The 14,335-nt window shown below is 35.2% G+C and overlaps 3 protein-coding genes across 3 annotated transcripts in view; all 3 read left to right on the forward strand.

Moving 5' to 3' along the window:
- LOC126828672 (tripartite motif-containing protein 45-like) overlaps positions 1–6,832 on the forward strand; it is a 57,796-nt gene extending 50,964 nt beyond the window's left edge. The window contains exon 2 of the mRNA XM_050558591.2: positions 5,081–6,832. The gene's annotated coding sequence lies outside the window, so the exon portion shown is untranslated. The remainder of the gene's footprint in view (positions 1–5,080) is intronic.
- LOC126828668 (E3 ubiquitin-protein ligase TRIM33-like) lies at positions 1,102–6,832 on the forward strand. The gene has a single exon (XM_056102485.1). The coding sequence runs from the start codon at positions 1,707–1,709 to the stop codon at positions 3,234–3,236; it is 1,530 nt and encodes a 509-aa protein (XP_055958460.1). The 5' UTR covers positions 1,102–1,706; the 3' UTR covers positions 3,237–6,832.
- Positions 6,833–7,182: 350 nt separating this feature from the next.
- Positions 7,183–10,057, forward strand: LOC126828665 (tripartite motif-containing protein 45). Its single transcript, XM_050558582.2, has one exon. It carries the CDS (start codon positions 7,671–7,673, stop codon positions 9,186–9,188), a length of 1,518 nt encoding a protein of 505 aa, XP_050414539.2. The 5' UTR covers positions 7,183–7,670; the 3' UTR covers positions 9,189–10,057.
- Positions 10,058–14,335: the final 4,278 nt, after the last annotated feature.

Below are 14,335 nucleotides of genomic sequence, written 5' to 3' on the forward strand. Positions count from 1 at the left end.
AAACCCCTTCGTCCTTCTCTGTACACAAACTCGGCGCTCGAAATTTACCACGGCAAAAACGGCAAAGCCATGATAAAAGCCAACGTACGTACGTAAACCATGTCACGGCACAATTTATTATTGTGTGCCGTAGTAGACCCTATCATCCCAAATTAGTTTAAAGAAAGATGTATTGGTATTTTGTTTATTTAGACTTAGAAGATGTGTAGGCCTTGGTCTATTCATTTTACAATTAATCTACGGTCTTTATAATTGTTTATTTGCCGTAAATAGGTCACCCAGACCAATTTACGGCACTCCAATGTTAAAGGTTTGAATGTCGTAATTGTCCAACACGTGCCTGCAAATTTTGACGGCGTTTCTGCCTGACCTGATTCTCATTCCACCGTAATAATAATAATATTCGTGAGACACGTACAACAACTTTACAAACAAGTCAAATAATACAACGTGTTTTAATTATCAATATCTACCTGTTGTCATAGTTCGTTGTACTCAAATAAAAGTAATAAAGTAATATTTGAAAAAAAAACCAACAAAACAACATATACCGAAAGGTCCTCAACTTATCTATCCAGAGAAACAGAGTGGGGCGGGACAATTTAATGCTCGGTCGGGTGGTGTCAAAAAGTTTTTAGATCCCTGTATCATTGATGAAAATTAAGTGAATTTGTTAAAATTTGAATATATAAATGGAAATTTGATTTGCACTGAACCAAATACAAAAGGCAGCAGATGCTCTGAAAATACACAAAGAAGGGTTTAATTTTCATAAAAGACCACGCCCCCCTCCCAAAAATTTTTTGGGCTCGCTCCGCTCACCAAATCATGGCTACATCCCTGTGTTTCAGTATGACCCTGCAGGCACATTTTCAAGTGTGTGCGCAGGCACACTTAACTTTTATAGAGCCCTGATAATTAGTACCACCAATTGTAGATATACCGGACTTCTCTGTTGTGTTTCTTTGTGTACCTAACCTACAACCCCAGCGATCTAACGAGTAAATCGTACATGAGTGAATTAAATAACATCGTTTTTTTTTATTATATAAAAACATAACTGTTGAAGATCATTATAGTTGAAGAGTTGTGTCCCTTGAATATGATAAAACAGTTTATTGAGACTGATGAATGAAATGAAAGGGAGTTTAACGTCCTACTGTTCTGCTCCTAACTAGGCTAATGAAGACGGGCAAACGCCATACAGTGTGCTATGAGAGAAATTTTGCCTGGACAAGGATCTATTACGTGCATGCCAATGTGTACACGGGACCTCGGTTAGTTTGATAAGACAGGTGTGGTCGCCACCGCCTGGACGATCGAGTAATATAGATAAGCGGAAGTTATATTCATTTCCAGCGAAAATGAAAGTGAAAGTAGACTATTCTCTGTACCAGTAGAGATTCTCGGTAACGTTCATAGTATTTATATTGAACATTTATACAATTTAGTGTAAAATATTATTCTGTGTCGGGATGATATAGACTGAAAGTAGAGGATATAAACACCATACAGCCAGCAGTGTGAGAACGAAATGAAGTCATGCTTTTTACAGCTATCAACAAGGTGATCATTTATGGGGATAGACTGTCTGTAACAAATGTTTGTATGGAAAGATAAGGGGCTGAATATTTGATATTGTCAGAACATTTTACGGGATAATAACTTGATAAATATTCTGTCTTAGCTTATTTTAATAAAACATAATGGCTGAACAGACAGATCGTGAAGTATGCAGTATTTGTTTAAATGACTTTCATGAACCTAAAATTATCGACTGTCAACATTCTTTCTGCTACAACTGTCTAGAAGATTACGTTCACAGAACATCAACTAATGGCCAGTTTCTTTGTCCAGTTTGTCGGCAGAATATTATTGTTCCTTTAGGTGGTGTGAATGAATTTTCATCTAAGCAGCAAATGGAGAATGCCTCAACTCGACAGATTCAACAATGTGATGTGTGTTTAAATATTCAAGCAACATGTCGATGTCGCGACTGTCAACAACATTTATGTGAGTCATGTAAATCAACGCATGATAAGTTGGCTGTTTGTAAAGGACACGTCGTTGTCAAGATAGATGGAATTTCCGAACAAGGATTAAAGGAAATTACCACTGAGAAACCAGTTTCTGATTTGAAAGAAGATATATCTGAGAATTCAAGAGGCGCACCCGTACACCCCGCCGATTTCTGTCCAAATCACCCGAAAAAGAAAACAAAAACCTACTGTAAAGATTGTTTGGTGGCGGTCTGCTTTAAATGCTTTCTCAAGGACCACAACGGACATACATATCTGGATCTACAAGAAGATGATGTGCGAGAACAAATCAGAGACGAACTAAAAACATTAAAAGTAGAAATAGAAGAACATATCAACAAACTTCAAAATCATTCAACATCTTTACAAAGTAAATCATCTGAAGTGGAAAAAGCGGCCAAAACAGCCCGTAGGAATGTTGATACGCATGTCAGAAAAATTTGTGCTAAAATTCACGAAATTGGAGAAAACATAAAAGACGAAATCCAAAAAACCTGCAACGATGAAAATGAAAAATTCACAAAGCTGATGACAGACATTAAAGGTTTAACTGAAGATTTGCAATCTGGTGTCAAACTTTCCACCAGTATTCTAGAAGATACCTCAATTGTTCAAGTTTTGGAGAGATTGCCAAATGTGCGCCAGGAAGCAGACGAATGCCGTTCCAGAAATTTTAATATCCCGGATGTGATGTATCCATCTTTTAAAGGAACGGAGATAAATGAGAGAGTTCTACGAGAACAACTCGGTGAAGTAGATATACACCATGAAACAAGATTTATTAACACATTTAATATAAATCAGTTCAAATCTGATAATGATTTATATAGTTCTGTTACAACATTTCACGGGTTACCGTGGTGTGTCTTGGCACAAAAAAAAGCGTCAGGCGATCTAGGCTTTTTTCTATCTTTGAACAAAACACTCCGACTTTCAGATATTTTATCATGTCATGTTGATATCTCCCTGGAACTGATCAACCATAAAGATGAAAACGGATCGTTGACAACACACGGTACAGATAGTTTAAAAGAGTTTCAAGATAACCGAGGGTGGGGACGTCGCAATTTTATTACCTGGGACATATTAATAAACCAAGAAAATGGTTTTCTAGATTCCAACAACAATTTCAACATACACGTTATATTGAAACTAATGGATATTAAAAAGAGACAAACATTGTTGAAATATAAATAATTATAAATCTACTGTTTAATTAGCAGAAATATAATACATGTATATATGTGTATCAATACTAACTAGATTGTGTTGATTTTATTTTTTTAGACCAGGAACTTGACATGTTTTGGATATGAGTTCTCCTGAATTAATATATTATAGATGAATATAGCCTATATTTGTTTATGTAGAAAAACAAAAGTCAAGTAAAATCTAATCAATAAATCTAAAATAATTTGTTATAAAATACGATATTATCAGTCTCCATGTTTGGTTAGTGTTTATCTATAGTGTGGTCAGATAAACTTTCATCATTTTCAAACTAAGGGTCCACTTGATTTAGTTATAGTTATAAAATGGCCATTTCAAATATTATAGACTACAAGTGGTAGACTAACGCCACCTGGCCTATGTTACTCCCCGGTCCAAGTTACCCCTATACCCGAAATTTCAGACTCGGGGCTGATGTAGTGTAGCCACCAAACCCGAACAGACTGTTAAACAGACAGACAGACAACCGACAGTCACAAATATTAGTATAGATTACCTAAATAGCGCTTATAGTTTTAATCTGATATCTACAATAAAACTGTTCAGTCCTTGTGATATCTCAATTTTAAACAAACATTATACAAGAGCTAAATCTGTCCATTGCAGGTCTTTCTTTAGGCCTAAATGTTATCTATATTATTAATTAGACATTAATTAATTTATCCAGAACATAATCAACTCTTGATGTCATCCCTAGCCTGCGATATTTACTGGATTAGTATCCTATTTGCTGCTCAACTGTCATTCATGATTAAATCATGAAATGGATAATCGAGACTATGTTTTTTTTTTTTTTATCATACGGACTTCAGTAATGATGATCGAGGCTAGGCCGAAAATTTAATCGCTAAATTCTCGGTTCAGAGTGGATCAATTTTACTGAAATTATCAGCAAATTGCCTTTACAGTATCTAGTTTTTAACTATTATAGTGAGAACTACCAGCTCTTTATCTAATCTCCCATAATGTATCTTTAATAAGAAAAATGCCGATTGGTATTTGGCTGTGTTGTCACTTTAACGTGATGTATTTAAAATAATAATTAATATTTGTGTGTATTTCTGATATCTGCCACTTGTTGAAATTATAACAGATTAAGCTGATTTCCTTTTCCTTGACATAGACTGTTGATTTTAAGGCTCTGTGAACTTTTTTTCACAAGTCGTGAACGCGAATGTCTGAGAATGGCTCGGTAATTAAACCCAGTTGTTATTGATCGGAATAATGATGAATTCTATTTAATCAGCTAAACGTAGAAGCGTGATAATAATATTGCAAATACGTAAATGTTTATTTATTCATATTGGCTGGAATAATGGTGAATTCCATGGTAATAAATTGCAAATAAATGTTTATTCTTGTCGATTGTTATGCTTATATTTGTCTATGAAACATGTAGGAGTAGGTTGGGTCACGAGCAATTCTCAGCACTGGGGCAACTGTGAACCGCGGTTGCTCAGTTAATGAGACTTGTTCACTAACCAGAGAGAGAAATGGGGTTTAACGTCCACTCGACACAAACTAGGTCATTTCGGGACTAACACATGGTTCAATTTTATTTCAATAATTCGCCTGCGCGTAGGCTCTTTAGCTGTGGGAGGAAACCGGAGGACCTGGAGAAAACCCACGAAGTCGGACATGCGACCCTACTCCTTGTCACGTACAACCGGGGAATCGACACCCCGCCATGGTTGACCCAATGACAGACCGTATGATACAGTGCAGCACGCACATGTTAACCATTCGGCCATCCAACCCCGCCTGTTCAGACTCGACTAATGACGACAGACACACCATTCGAGGGTGCTAAGGTGAAAATTTTGCCCAGAAAGTCGCACTATATAATGGCCTGCTCTTATTTTAAATTCCAACTTTCATGGGTTCTTTCTTGTGTGCACCCCAACAACTTGACAGTGCCCTTTGCCAGGCCCGCCTGCCTGCACCACTGACAAGGGGGAGCCATTCTATAAAAATATCATGAACTGTCTCGACCGACACCTGTGGGCTGGAACACAAGACTTTATTTGAATTTAAACATTCATTTGTCTAACTTGTGCAGGACTTTTAGAAATGTTTGATACCGGGCTTACTCTTTAAAATTAGTTGTGGGAATTTTCTATATTTAAAATAATCATTGATCGATAAAAACCCATTCAGTAATTTATTTTTAATTTGGGGCTGGTGCAGAAAAATAGGACATTAAACCACATTTTATTTAAATTTAAATTCGAAGCTGAAAAATAGGTTGTAAAACACAATTATATTTAAAAATAGAGATTAGTGCAAAATCAAAAAAGTAGGACATTAAACTCCATTCCATTTAAATTTGGGGCTAGTGCAAAAAAGTAGGATGTTAAAAAACCGCATTTAATTAAATTTGGGGCTAGTGCAAAAAACTAGGATGTTAAAAAAACGCATTTAATTAAATTTGGGGCTAGTGCAAAAAAGTAGGATGTTAAAAAACCGCATTTAATTAAATTTGGGGCTAGTGCAAAAAAGTAGGATGTCGTAAAACCGCCTTTTATTTAAATTTGGGGCTAGTGCAGAAGAGTAGGATGTTAAAGGCCATTTTATTTAAAATGAAGTGAATCAGTTGGTAAAGAAAGTATTTATATGTTTATCATGTGAGAGTTATTGTTATAGATTTATTTATATCATGACAGGAAATAAAACAGGTTGTCTAGTATTATACTAATACTATATATACCATACTTATACTGACATATATACATATTACATACTCATGTTGTCACAGGATTCTAACCACAACTATATATAGAGTCAGTCTGTCCAACTATAATATGTGACAAGGAGTAGGGTCACCTGTCCAACCGCGTGGGATTCCCTCACACTGCTAACAGAATTATTGAAATAAAATTAAACCATATGTTAGTCTGGAAATAACCTAGTTTGTGTCAAGTGGACCTTAAACCCTCTCTCTCTCTCTCTCTCTCTCTCTCTCTCTGCAGGTCTAAGGAAATTTAGTCTTCCAAATTTTACCACTACATATATTTTATTAATAAAAAAAACATGACGGTGTAGAATTTCAATGACAAATCTAATATATTATATTCAATAATGTTTACATTTTAGGAAATCTTTCAATTTTCAGTTTTTCTGTTTGTACAGTTTGTAATTTGAAGCAAGAGATTTGAATTGATTGTTTTATTGTCTTTATGTTATTTTAGAAAAAAAAAAATATAAAATTTTTAAAATATGTAAATTATATGAAATAATAAAAAGTTTACAATATATTTTAGAAATATTTAGATAGTTTAGTATATTGAATATAAAACTTGTTTACCAAAATACTCTAAATGCCATTTGGGGAAAAGGAACAGTCTATATTTAGTAACTAAGGAATACCAAAAGGCTCATATAAAAGGGAATTCCCCATTGGTGTTTACCGTTTTTGGGAAACAAGTTCGTCACAATTAGTATGTAGTGAATATAGCCTATATTTTTTTATGTAGAAATAAGAAGTCAAATAAAATTAATCAATAACCAAAATTGTATATTAAATATTATTATTTTTTTTTAGAAAATACAATATTTTCAGTTTCCATGATGTGTTACTGTTTATCTAGTGGGGCGAAATAAAACTTTCAAGATTTTTCAAACCTAGATTTTACTTGCCCTCGGAAAGTATGTCTGCTTGTTTAGATATATTAAGTACCAGTGCATATAAATGATTCCCATTACCGACAATTTGGCCTCTCTCCAAGTTCTGCAATAGGCCCTGACACTACTTCACCCAAGAACTGCCCCCCCCCCCAACACTACTTCACCCAAGAACTGCCCCCCTCAAGCGGCCACACCACGCCCCCACCCATGAATACCATATTCTCCCGTGCAATGATAAGAAAACAGGGGAATATTAGTAATGATGTTACACTGAATTATATCTGAGGGGTATTAGCAGTCAAGGGAATATTTGCTGCTGATCATTTGGACGATCAAGTAATATAGATAACCGGCAATCGGGAAACCTCGGCAGATTCCGGTACCCTACATCGTAGAATCTGCTGAGGTTTGCCGAATGAGATAACCGGAAGTTACATATTTCCAGTGAAAGTGAAAGTAAAAGTAGATTATTCTTAGTAATGGTGGATACTGTTTGTAAAATCATAGTACTTATATTTGACAATTTTTGTTGATATTGTAGTCGTGTAAAATATTATTCTGTGTCGGGATGTAATGGACTGAAAGTAAGGGACATAGACAGCATACAAAATGAAATGAGGTCATGTTTTTGGCTATCAACAAAGTGATCTTTCACGTGTATAGACTTGAATATCCTGTTTGTGTTACGTGTTTGTTTGAAGAAGGGCTGAAAATTGGATATTACCAGGATTTATTATTGGACAATAACTTGTTAAACATTCATTTTAATAAAACACAATGGCAGAACAGACAGATAAGGAAGTATGTAGTATTTGTTTAAATGACTTTCAGGAACCTAAAATTATCGACTGTCAACATTCTTTCTGCTACAACTGTCTAGAAGATTACGTTCACAGAACGTCAACTAATGGTCAGTTTCTTTGCCCACTTTGTCGACAGAATATTATTGTTCCTTTAGGTGGTATGAATCAATTTTCATCTAAGCATCAAATGACAAATGACTCCACTCTACAGATTCAACAATGTGACGTGTGTTTAAACAATGAAGCAACATGTCGATGTCGCGATTGTCAACAACATTTATGTGATTCATGTAAATCAACGCATGATAAGTTGGCTGTTTGTAAAGGACACGTCGTTGTCAAGATAGATGGAATTTCCGAACAAGGATTAAAGGAAATTACCTTTGAGAAACCAGTTTCTAATGTGAAAGAAGATATATCCGAGAATTCAAGAGTCGCATCCGTACACCCTGCAGATTTCTGTCCAAATCACCCGAGCAAGAAAACAAAAATCTATTGTAAAGATTGTTTGGTGGCTGTCTGCTTTAAATGCTTTGTCAATGATCACAATGGACATACATATCTGGATCTACAAGAAGATGATGTGCGAGAACAAATCAGAGACGAACTAAATAAACTGAAAGTAGAAATAGAAGAACATATCAACAAACTTCAAAATCATTCAACATCTTTACAAAGTAGATTATCTGACGTGGAAGAAGCAGCCAAATCGGCTTGTGAGAATGTTGATACGCATGTCAAAAACATTTCTGATAAAATTCACGAAATAGGAGAAAATATAAAAGAAGAAATCAAAAAAACCTTCAACGAAGAAAATGAAAAATTTACAAAGCTGATGACCGACATTAAAACTCAGACTGAAGATTTGCAATCTGGTGTCAAACTTTCCACCAGTATTCTAGAAGATAATTCTATTGTTCAAGTTTTGGAGAGATTGCCAAATGTGCGCCAGGAAGCAGATGAATGTCGTTCCAGAAAGTTTAATATCCCGGATGTGATGTATCCATCGTTTAAAGAAATGAAGATAAATGAGAGAGTTCTACGAGAACAACTTGGTAAAGTAGATATACACCATGAAACAAGATTTATTAACACATTTAATATAAATCAGTTCAAATCTGCTAAAGTTGTACATAGTTCTGTTACAACGTTTCATGGTTTACCGTGGTGTGTCGTGGTACAGAAAATGCCGACTATCGATCCAGGCTTTTATCTACGTTTAAATAAAACAGGTCGAAGTTCAGATATTTTATCATGTCAAGTTGATTTCTCCCTGGAACTGATCAACCATACAGATGAAAATAGATCGATGACAAGGCAGCTTACACATAGTTTAAAAGAGTTTCAAGATAACGAAGGGTTTGGATGTGGAGAATTTATTACCTGGGACATATTAACAAACCAAGGCAATGGTTTTCTTGATTCCAACAACAACTTCAACATACAAGTTATATTGAAACTAATGGATATTGAAAAGAGACAAACATTGTAGAAATATAAATAATTATAAATCTACTGTTTAATTAGCAGATATATAATACATGTACATGTATATATGTGTGTCAATACTAACTAGATTGTGTTGATTTCATTTTTTTAGACCAGGAACTTGACATGTTTTTGACATGAGTTATCCAGAAGTAATATATTATAGATGATTATATCCTATATTTGTTTATGTAGAAAAACAAAAGTCAAGTAAAATCTAATGAATAATCTAGAATTATTTGTTATAAAATACAATATTATAAGTCTCCATGTTTGGTTAGTGTTTATCTATAGTGTGGCGAGATAAACTTTCATCATTTTCAATCCAAGGGTCCACTTGATTTAGTTGTAGTTATAAAATGACCGTACCAAATATTATAGATTATTTAAATAGTGCTGATTTTTTAAAATCTATTATCTAATATAATACTCTTCCGTCCCTATGCTATCTCAATTTCAAAAATGAAAATGCCAATTGGTTTTCGGCTGTGTTTTTTTTTAAAGCGAGGTATTTAAAATAATAATGCTTATTTATGTTTGTTTCTGATATATTAGATATTTTTGACATATTTTTTGAAATCATAACAGATTAATCTGATTTCCTTTTCCTTGAAGATCTTGACATAGACTTTTTATTAAAACTCTTTGAACTTTTTTCACAAGTCGTGAACGAGAATATCCGAGAATAGAACAGTATTTAAACCCAGTTGTTATTGATGAATTCATGAATTATTGATGAATAATGATGAATTCTATTTAATCAGCAAAAGGTAGAAGCATGATAATTACAAATACGTAAATGTTTATTTATTCATATTGGTCGGAATAATGGTGAATTCCATGATAATAATATTGCAAATAAATAAAGGTTTATTCTTGTCGATTGTTATGCTTATATTTGTCTATGAAACATGAAGGAGTAGGTTGGGTCATGAGCCAGTCACAGCTGGTAAGACTGACCAGAAGGTCCGGACTCGATCACGAAAGGTCCTGGTGATTGTCTAGGTTGATTTGCAGGAAGGAGATTCTAGGCAGGAAGACCGTCTAGTCGCCTGGATGGGACGAAAAACCAAGGTCCCATGTATACCTTGGAATTCGAGGAAGAGAGGAATTGTCCGCGCATATTTTCTTGGTAGCACACTGCATGGAGTATACCCGTCTTTATTATCCCGGTTGCTGCTGAAGAGGGGGGGGGGGGGTAAACCCAATTTAATTTCCAGAGGATTGTCTTTTAAAATTAATGCTGTAGGTCGTTTACATCCTATGGCATTCTGACCACGGGTTAGGGGTCAGTTCATCTCCACGTATCAATCCCATACCATTATCACCATGTTTTTCTTTTGTCCGCCACAGCCACACCCCAGTGTGGAATAATCTATAATACACCTTACGAAATAAAATAATCATTCTTAATGTATATGAGATTTATTACATGCGGTGATTGAAAATAAACATATTTATCTTTTACATAATGCACCCATGTGGTGATTTGTAATAGACAGATTTATCTCATGGTAATTACTGTGTAGATTTAATTTTAAAGGCTAAGACCAAATCGGCATAAGCCATACCCATTGCAATAACATGTATATAAATGGAATATTTAGTTATTCTAAATAAGACATGTTTTGCTGTAAATGATGACTCTTTACTGCACGGAAAGTATGATTTATTTAAAAAAAAAAGTATAAGGGGGGTAACTCCTATCTAGCTAATGGGATGCAGACCACAAAAGCCATTCGAATGACTTGATTTAATGTTCGTTCTTGAGACAAACCTTTTATGAAGTTGACCATGGTCATTTTCAGATGCACAAATTTGAAATTACCTACCCGACATACACGAATATTCCCCAGAAAATTTAAATTTTATGCCTCGTTTTTTTATTCTATCACAAAAAGCAATTGCATTTCTGCTCTTGCCTCAAAAATAAACTTTTAAGATGAAATGACCAAAAGTGATATTTTTTCTTCCATAGTTGGCACTTCTGAGATTTCAGACTTCTCCAATAGTAAATTGCGAAATAAATACTTTTAAAGATATACATCTCGTCGATTATTATAAAATCTAGAGATAATAACATTAATATCCACATCTCCTGTCAAATTCCCACGCCAATATTTTATGGATAGAGAAAACTAATTTGAAGTGATAGTTTATAATCTGGTGATTATTTAGAATATGTATAAAGATAGTTGGAACTGGATATAAATAGTTGTCATACTATTCGATTCTCCCAATAGTTCGTCCTTGTCTATTCACGCAATAATTTTTCTTTGGATATTGACCAATAAAATGGCCGTATCAAATATTATAGATTATCTAAACAACGCTTATCGTTTTAATCTACGTTTCCAAAACCCCTTAAAACCGTCCTTTTCCAGAGTGCCTTCAAGTGTTGATTTATATATTGAGTGTTTTATATGTGCTACAATCGCTTGTCTCTGAGTGTAAAATGTATTATGTTTGTGTATTTTTCGATTTTACAAATTATATTTGTAAAGCGCCACTGAAAAACACTTGCGTTGGATATTCGGCCCTATATAAATGATAAATTATTATATTATTATTATTAACCTGATGTCTACAATAAAACTGTTCCGTCCCTATGTTATCTCAATTTTAATAAATAAAATAATAATCTGCGTGTATTTTCGATATGTTTGATATTTGACACATATTCGTTGAAATTATAACAGATTAAAGCTGGTTTCTTATTCCATGAAGATGTTGACATGTTAAGATCGTCTTCTTGTTCAGAATCAGCGAACTAGAATCTCAAGTCATTCGAAGTAGAAGATTTAGGAATTGTTTTATCATTTTCTAAGCCCAATTGATAATATTCAAAATGCTGTGTTTTTCCCAGTGTCTCGAAAGAAATAATATTCTGGTCATAATTAAAAGGCCTGGAACCCGCTCTGCTCTTCAAAGCCAAAACAAATCATACCACGCGTTATTATGTTGATATGACTAGTCTACTCTGCTGGATATTGTACTGTAATACAGAGCTGAACCCCATTTCATTTCATATCTGTAATTCAGTTTCTATATAATGTGAGCCACAGTGACTCTGGTATATGGAATTATATTACACAGATTTTATGGACATTTCTGTCATAAGAATTCTTTGGACCATATCTACATTTTGATCGTTTAATCCTGGTTAATATGTAGTCAAATTATTTACCATTTAATTCAAGAATGAAAAGCGTAAGATAATCTGGCTTGGATTCAGTCGGATTAACACTAGGTCCACTTTAAGTATGTTACTATATTTCCTTTTCATCATGTCTATGTACTGTTCCTTGCCAGACCAGCAGTCATGTACCGCCGACTGCAACCGGGATCACACCTGGGAACCCGTGCAGTTCCACCAGAGCATATCCAAGGATAATATCAGCCAGTGAATACTTCAGTCCGCTTGTGGTTTCGTTTCGTTTTAAGTTCCCAAATAAACTTAAGCAAAATTCACTAGAAAAGACAAAGCCGATAAACTAATAATATCCATATTCTTTAAGTGGCATTGAGTAACTGGGTAGATACATAAACTACATGTATAAACATACGTATGGAAAACAGCTACTGATTTATTTCTCTGTCATATCTTGGTATGTAATAAGTGTCATATCTTGACTTCAAATAGATTCTAATACTCTTTATCGTATCTTCAGCAATGATAATTAATTCATAATTTGATCTACATTTTGACACTACCTTCGTGGCGAATATTTGATCTGCATTTTGAAAAGATCGCCTATGGCGCTGTCGTATTTGTGAAGTTGATGTTCACTCTTTGTGTCTACATTATGCATTCATAGACTTTGTAATTGCGTGTAGGGATCCGCGGTGGCTCTGCGAGTAAGACGCTGGCTCGCTAGACTAAAGGTCTCCATCAGGCCCGGCGAAGGAGGGGGGCTTTAGCCCCCCCAAGCTCCCCCCCCCCCAATATTTTGGCCGCAAACGCAAGTAACTATTCTATTAAAAACAAAAAGGTTTGAATTTAACATAGAAGTGAGTAGAAGTGAGACTTCTAAAACGTAGACTTTCAGAAGAAGAAAACCTTGTCATGCTCTATACCAGGGGCGGATCTAAGAATTTTGAAAAAGGGGGCGCCGCAAAATGAGGGCACTGACCGCGGAGACGGGGCACGCCGCTGAAAGGGGAATTTTTTTTTGTTTTTTTTTTGGGGGGGGGGGGAGGTCCCCCCAAGGAAATAATCCGTCATTTCCTTGCATCTGTAGCCATTCCAAGAGCTATTTGGCTGATATTTTCGTCAAAGTAAACGTTCGGAACTCGTTGAAAAAGAGCCTTAAAATCGACCCAAAAAGCCAGTTGAACATGCGACTCGAAAATTGTCAAGGCGAGCGAGGCATTATGATGGGAAAAAAGACGAATCTATTCCCTAGCCACTTCACTATTTAAGCCTTGTAACTTGTACTTTGTACTGTCCACACATGAAACAATGCTACATCAAGTTGCACCCATGCGTGTCGGTGATGGACATGAGTGTATACGCCGCCGATTTCACAAGATGTCTGTCTATAGTCACTCTATAGGATAAGGGCACCGTCAGCTAAACAACAAGAATTCGTTTGAAAGTGGAAGCATTAATTAAACCAGACTGGTGTGTTTGAATCGATGGTTAGAGTCATATGGGATCCCTGCAACGGGTTGGGAACGGACATATTTGGGTCTGAGAAAAGGCACTTTCAGCAGTAAAAAAAGGGCCTCTGTATACTGTTCTCAGGGTTAAGAGACCCGCGGTTGCGAGGGTCGCGATTAGATAACTGAACGGTCGATCTTTATTTCAAGTCCATCTCATGTCTGTTGTATCTATGACATATTAGGTAATTAGAAAAACGACGGGATAGAGTTTTATTTATACTCTATCCTTGTGCCCCTTACCCATCAAATAATTCACTGCTATTGTCAGTTGAAACAAGGGGTTGCCATGCAAGATATGTCCACATTTTGTAAGAAATGGACGGGGAACGATCAAGTAATATAGATATTCGGCACTCGGCAAACATCAGCAGATTTCGGTACCCTACATCGTAGAATCTGCCGAGGTTTGCCGAATGAGATAACCGGAAGTTTTATATTTTCAGAGAAAGTGAAAGTAAAAGTAGATTTTCTTAGTAATGGTGGATG

Source organism: Patella vulgata, chromosome 7, assembly GCF_932274485.2.
Source record: "Patella vulgata chromosome 7, xgPatVulg1.2, whole genome shotgun sequence".
Taxonomy (NCBI): domain Eukaryota; kingdom Metazoa; phylum Mollusca; class Gastropoda; family Patellidae; genus Patella; species Patella vulgata.

What these genes read in the sequence shown, in the direction of transcription:
- LOC126828668 (XM_056102485.1), top strand. Translation starts at nt 1,707, where the DNA reads ATGGCTGAACAGACAGATCGTGAAGTATGCAGTATTTGTTTAAATGAC.
- LOC126828665 (XM_050558582.2), top strand. Translation starts at nt 7,671, where the DNA reads ATGGCAGAACAGACAGATAAGGAAGTATGTAGTATTTGTTTAAATGAC.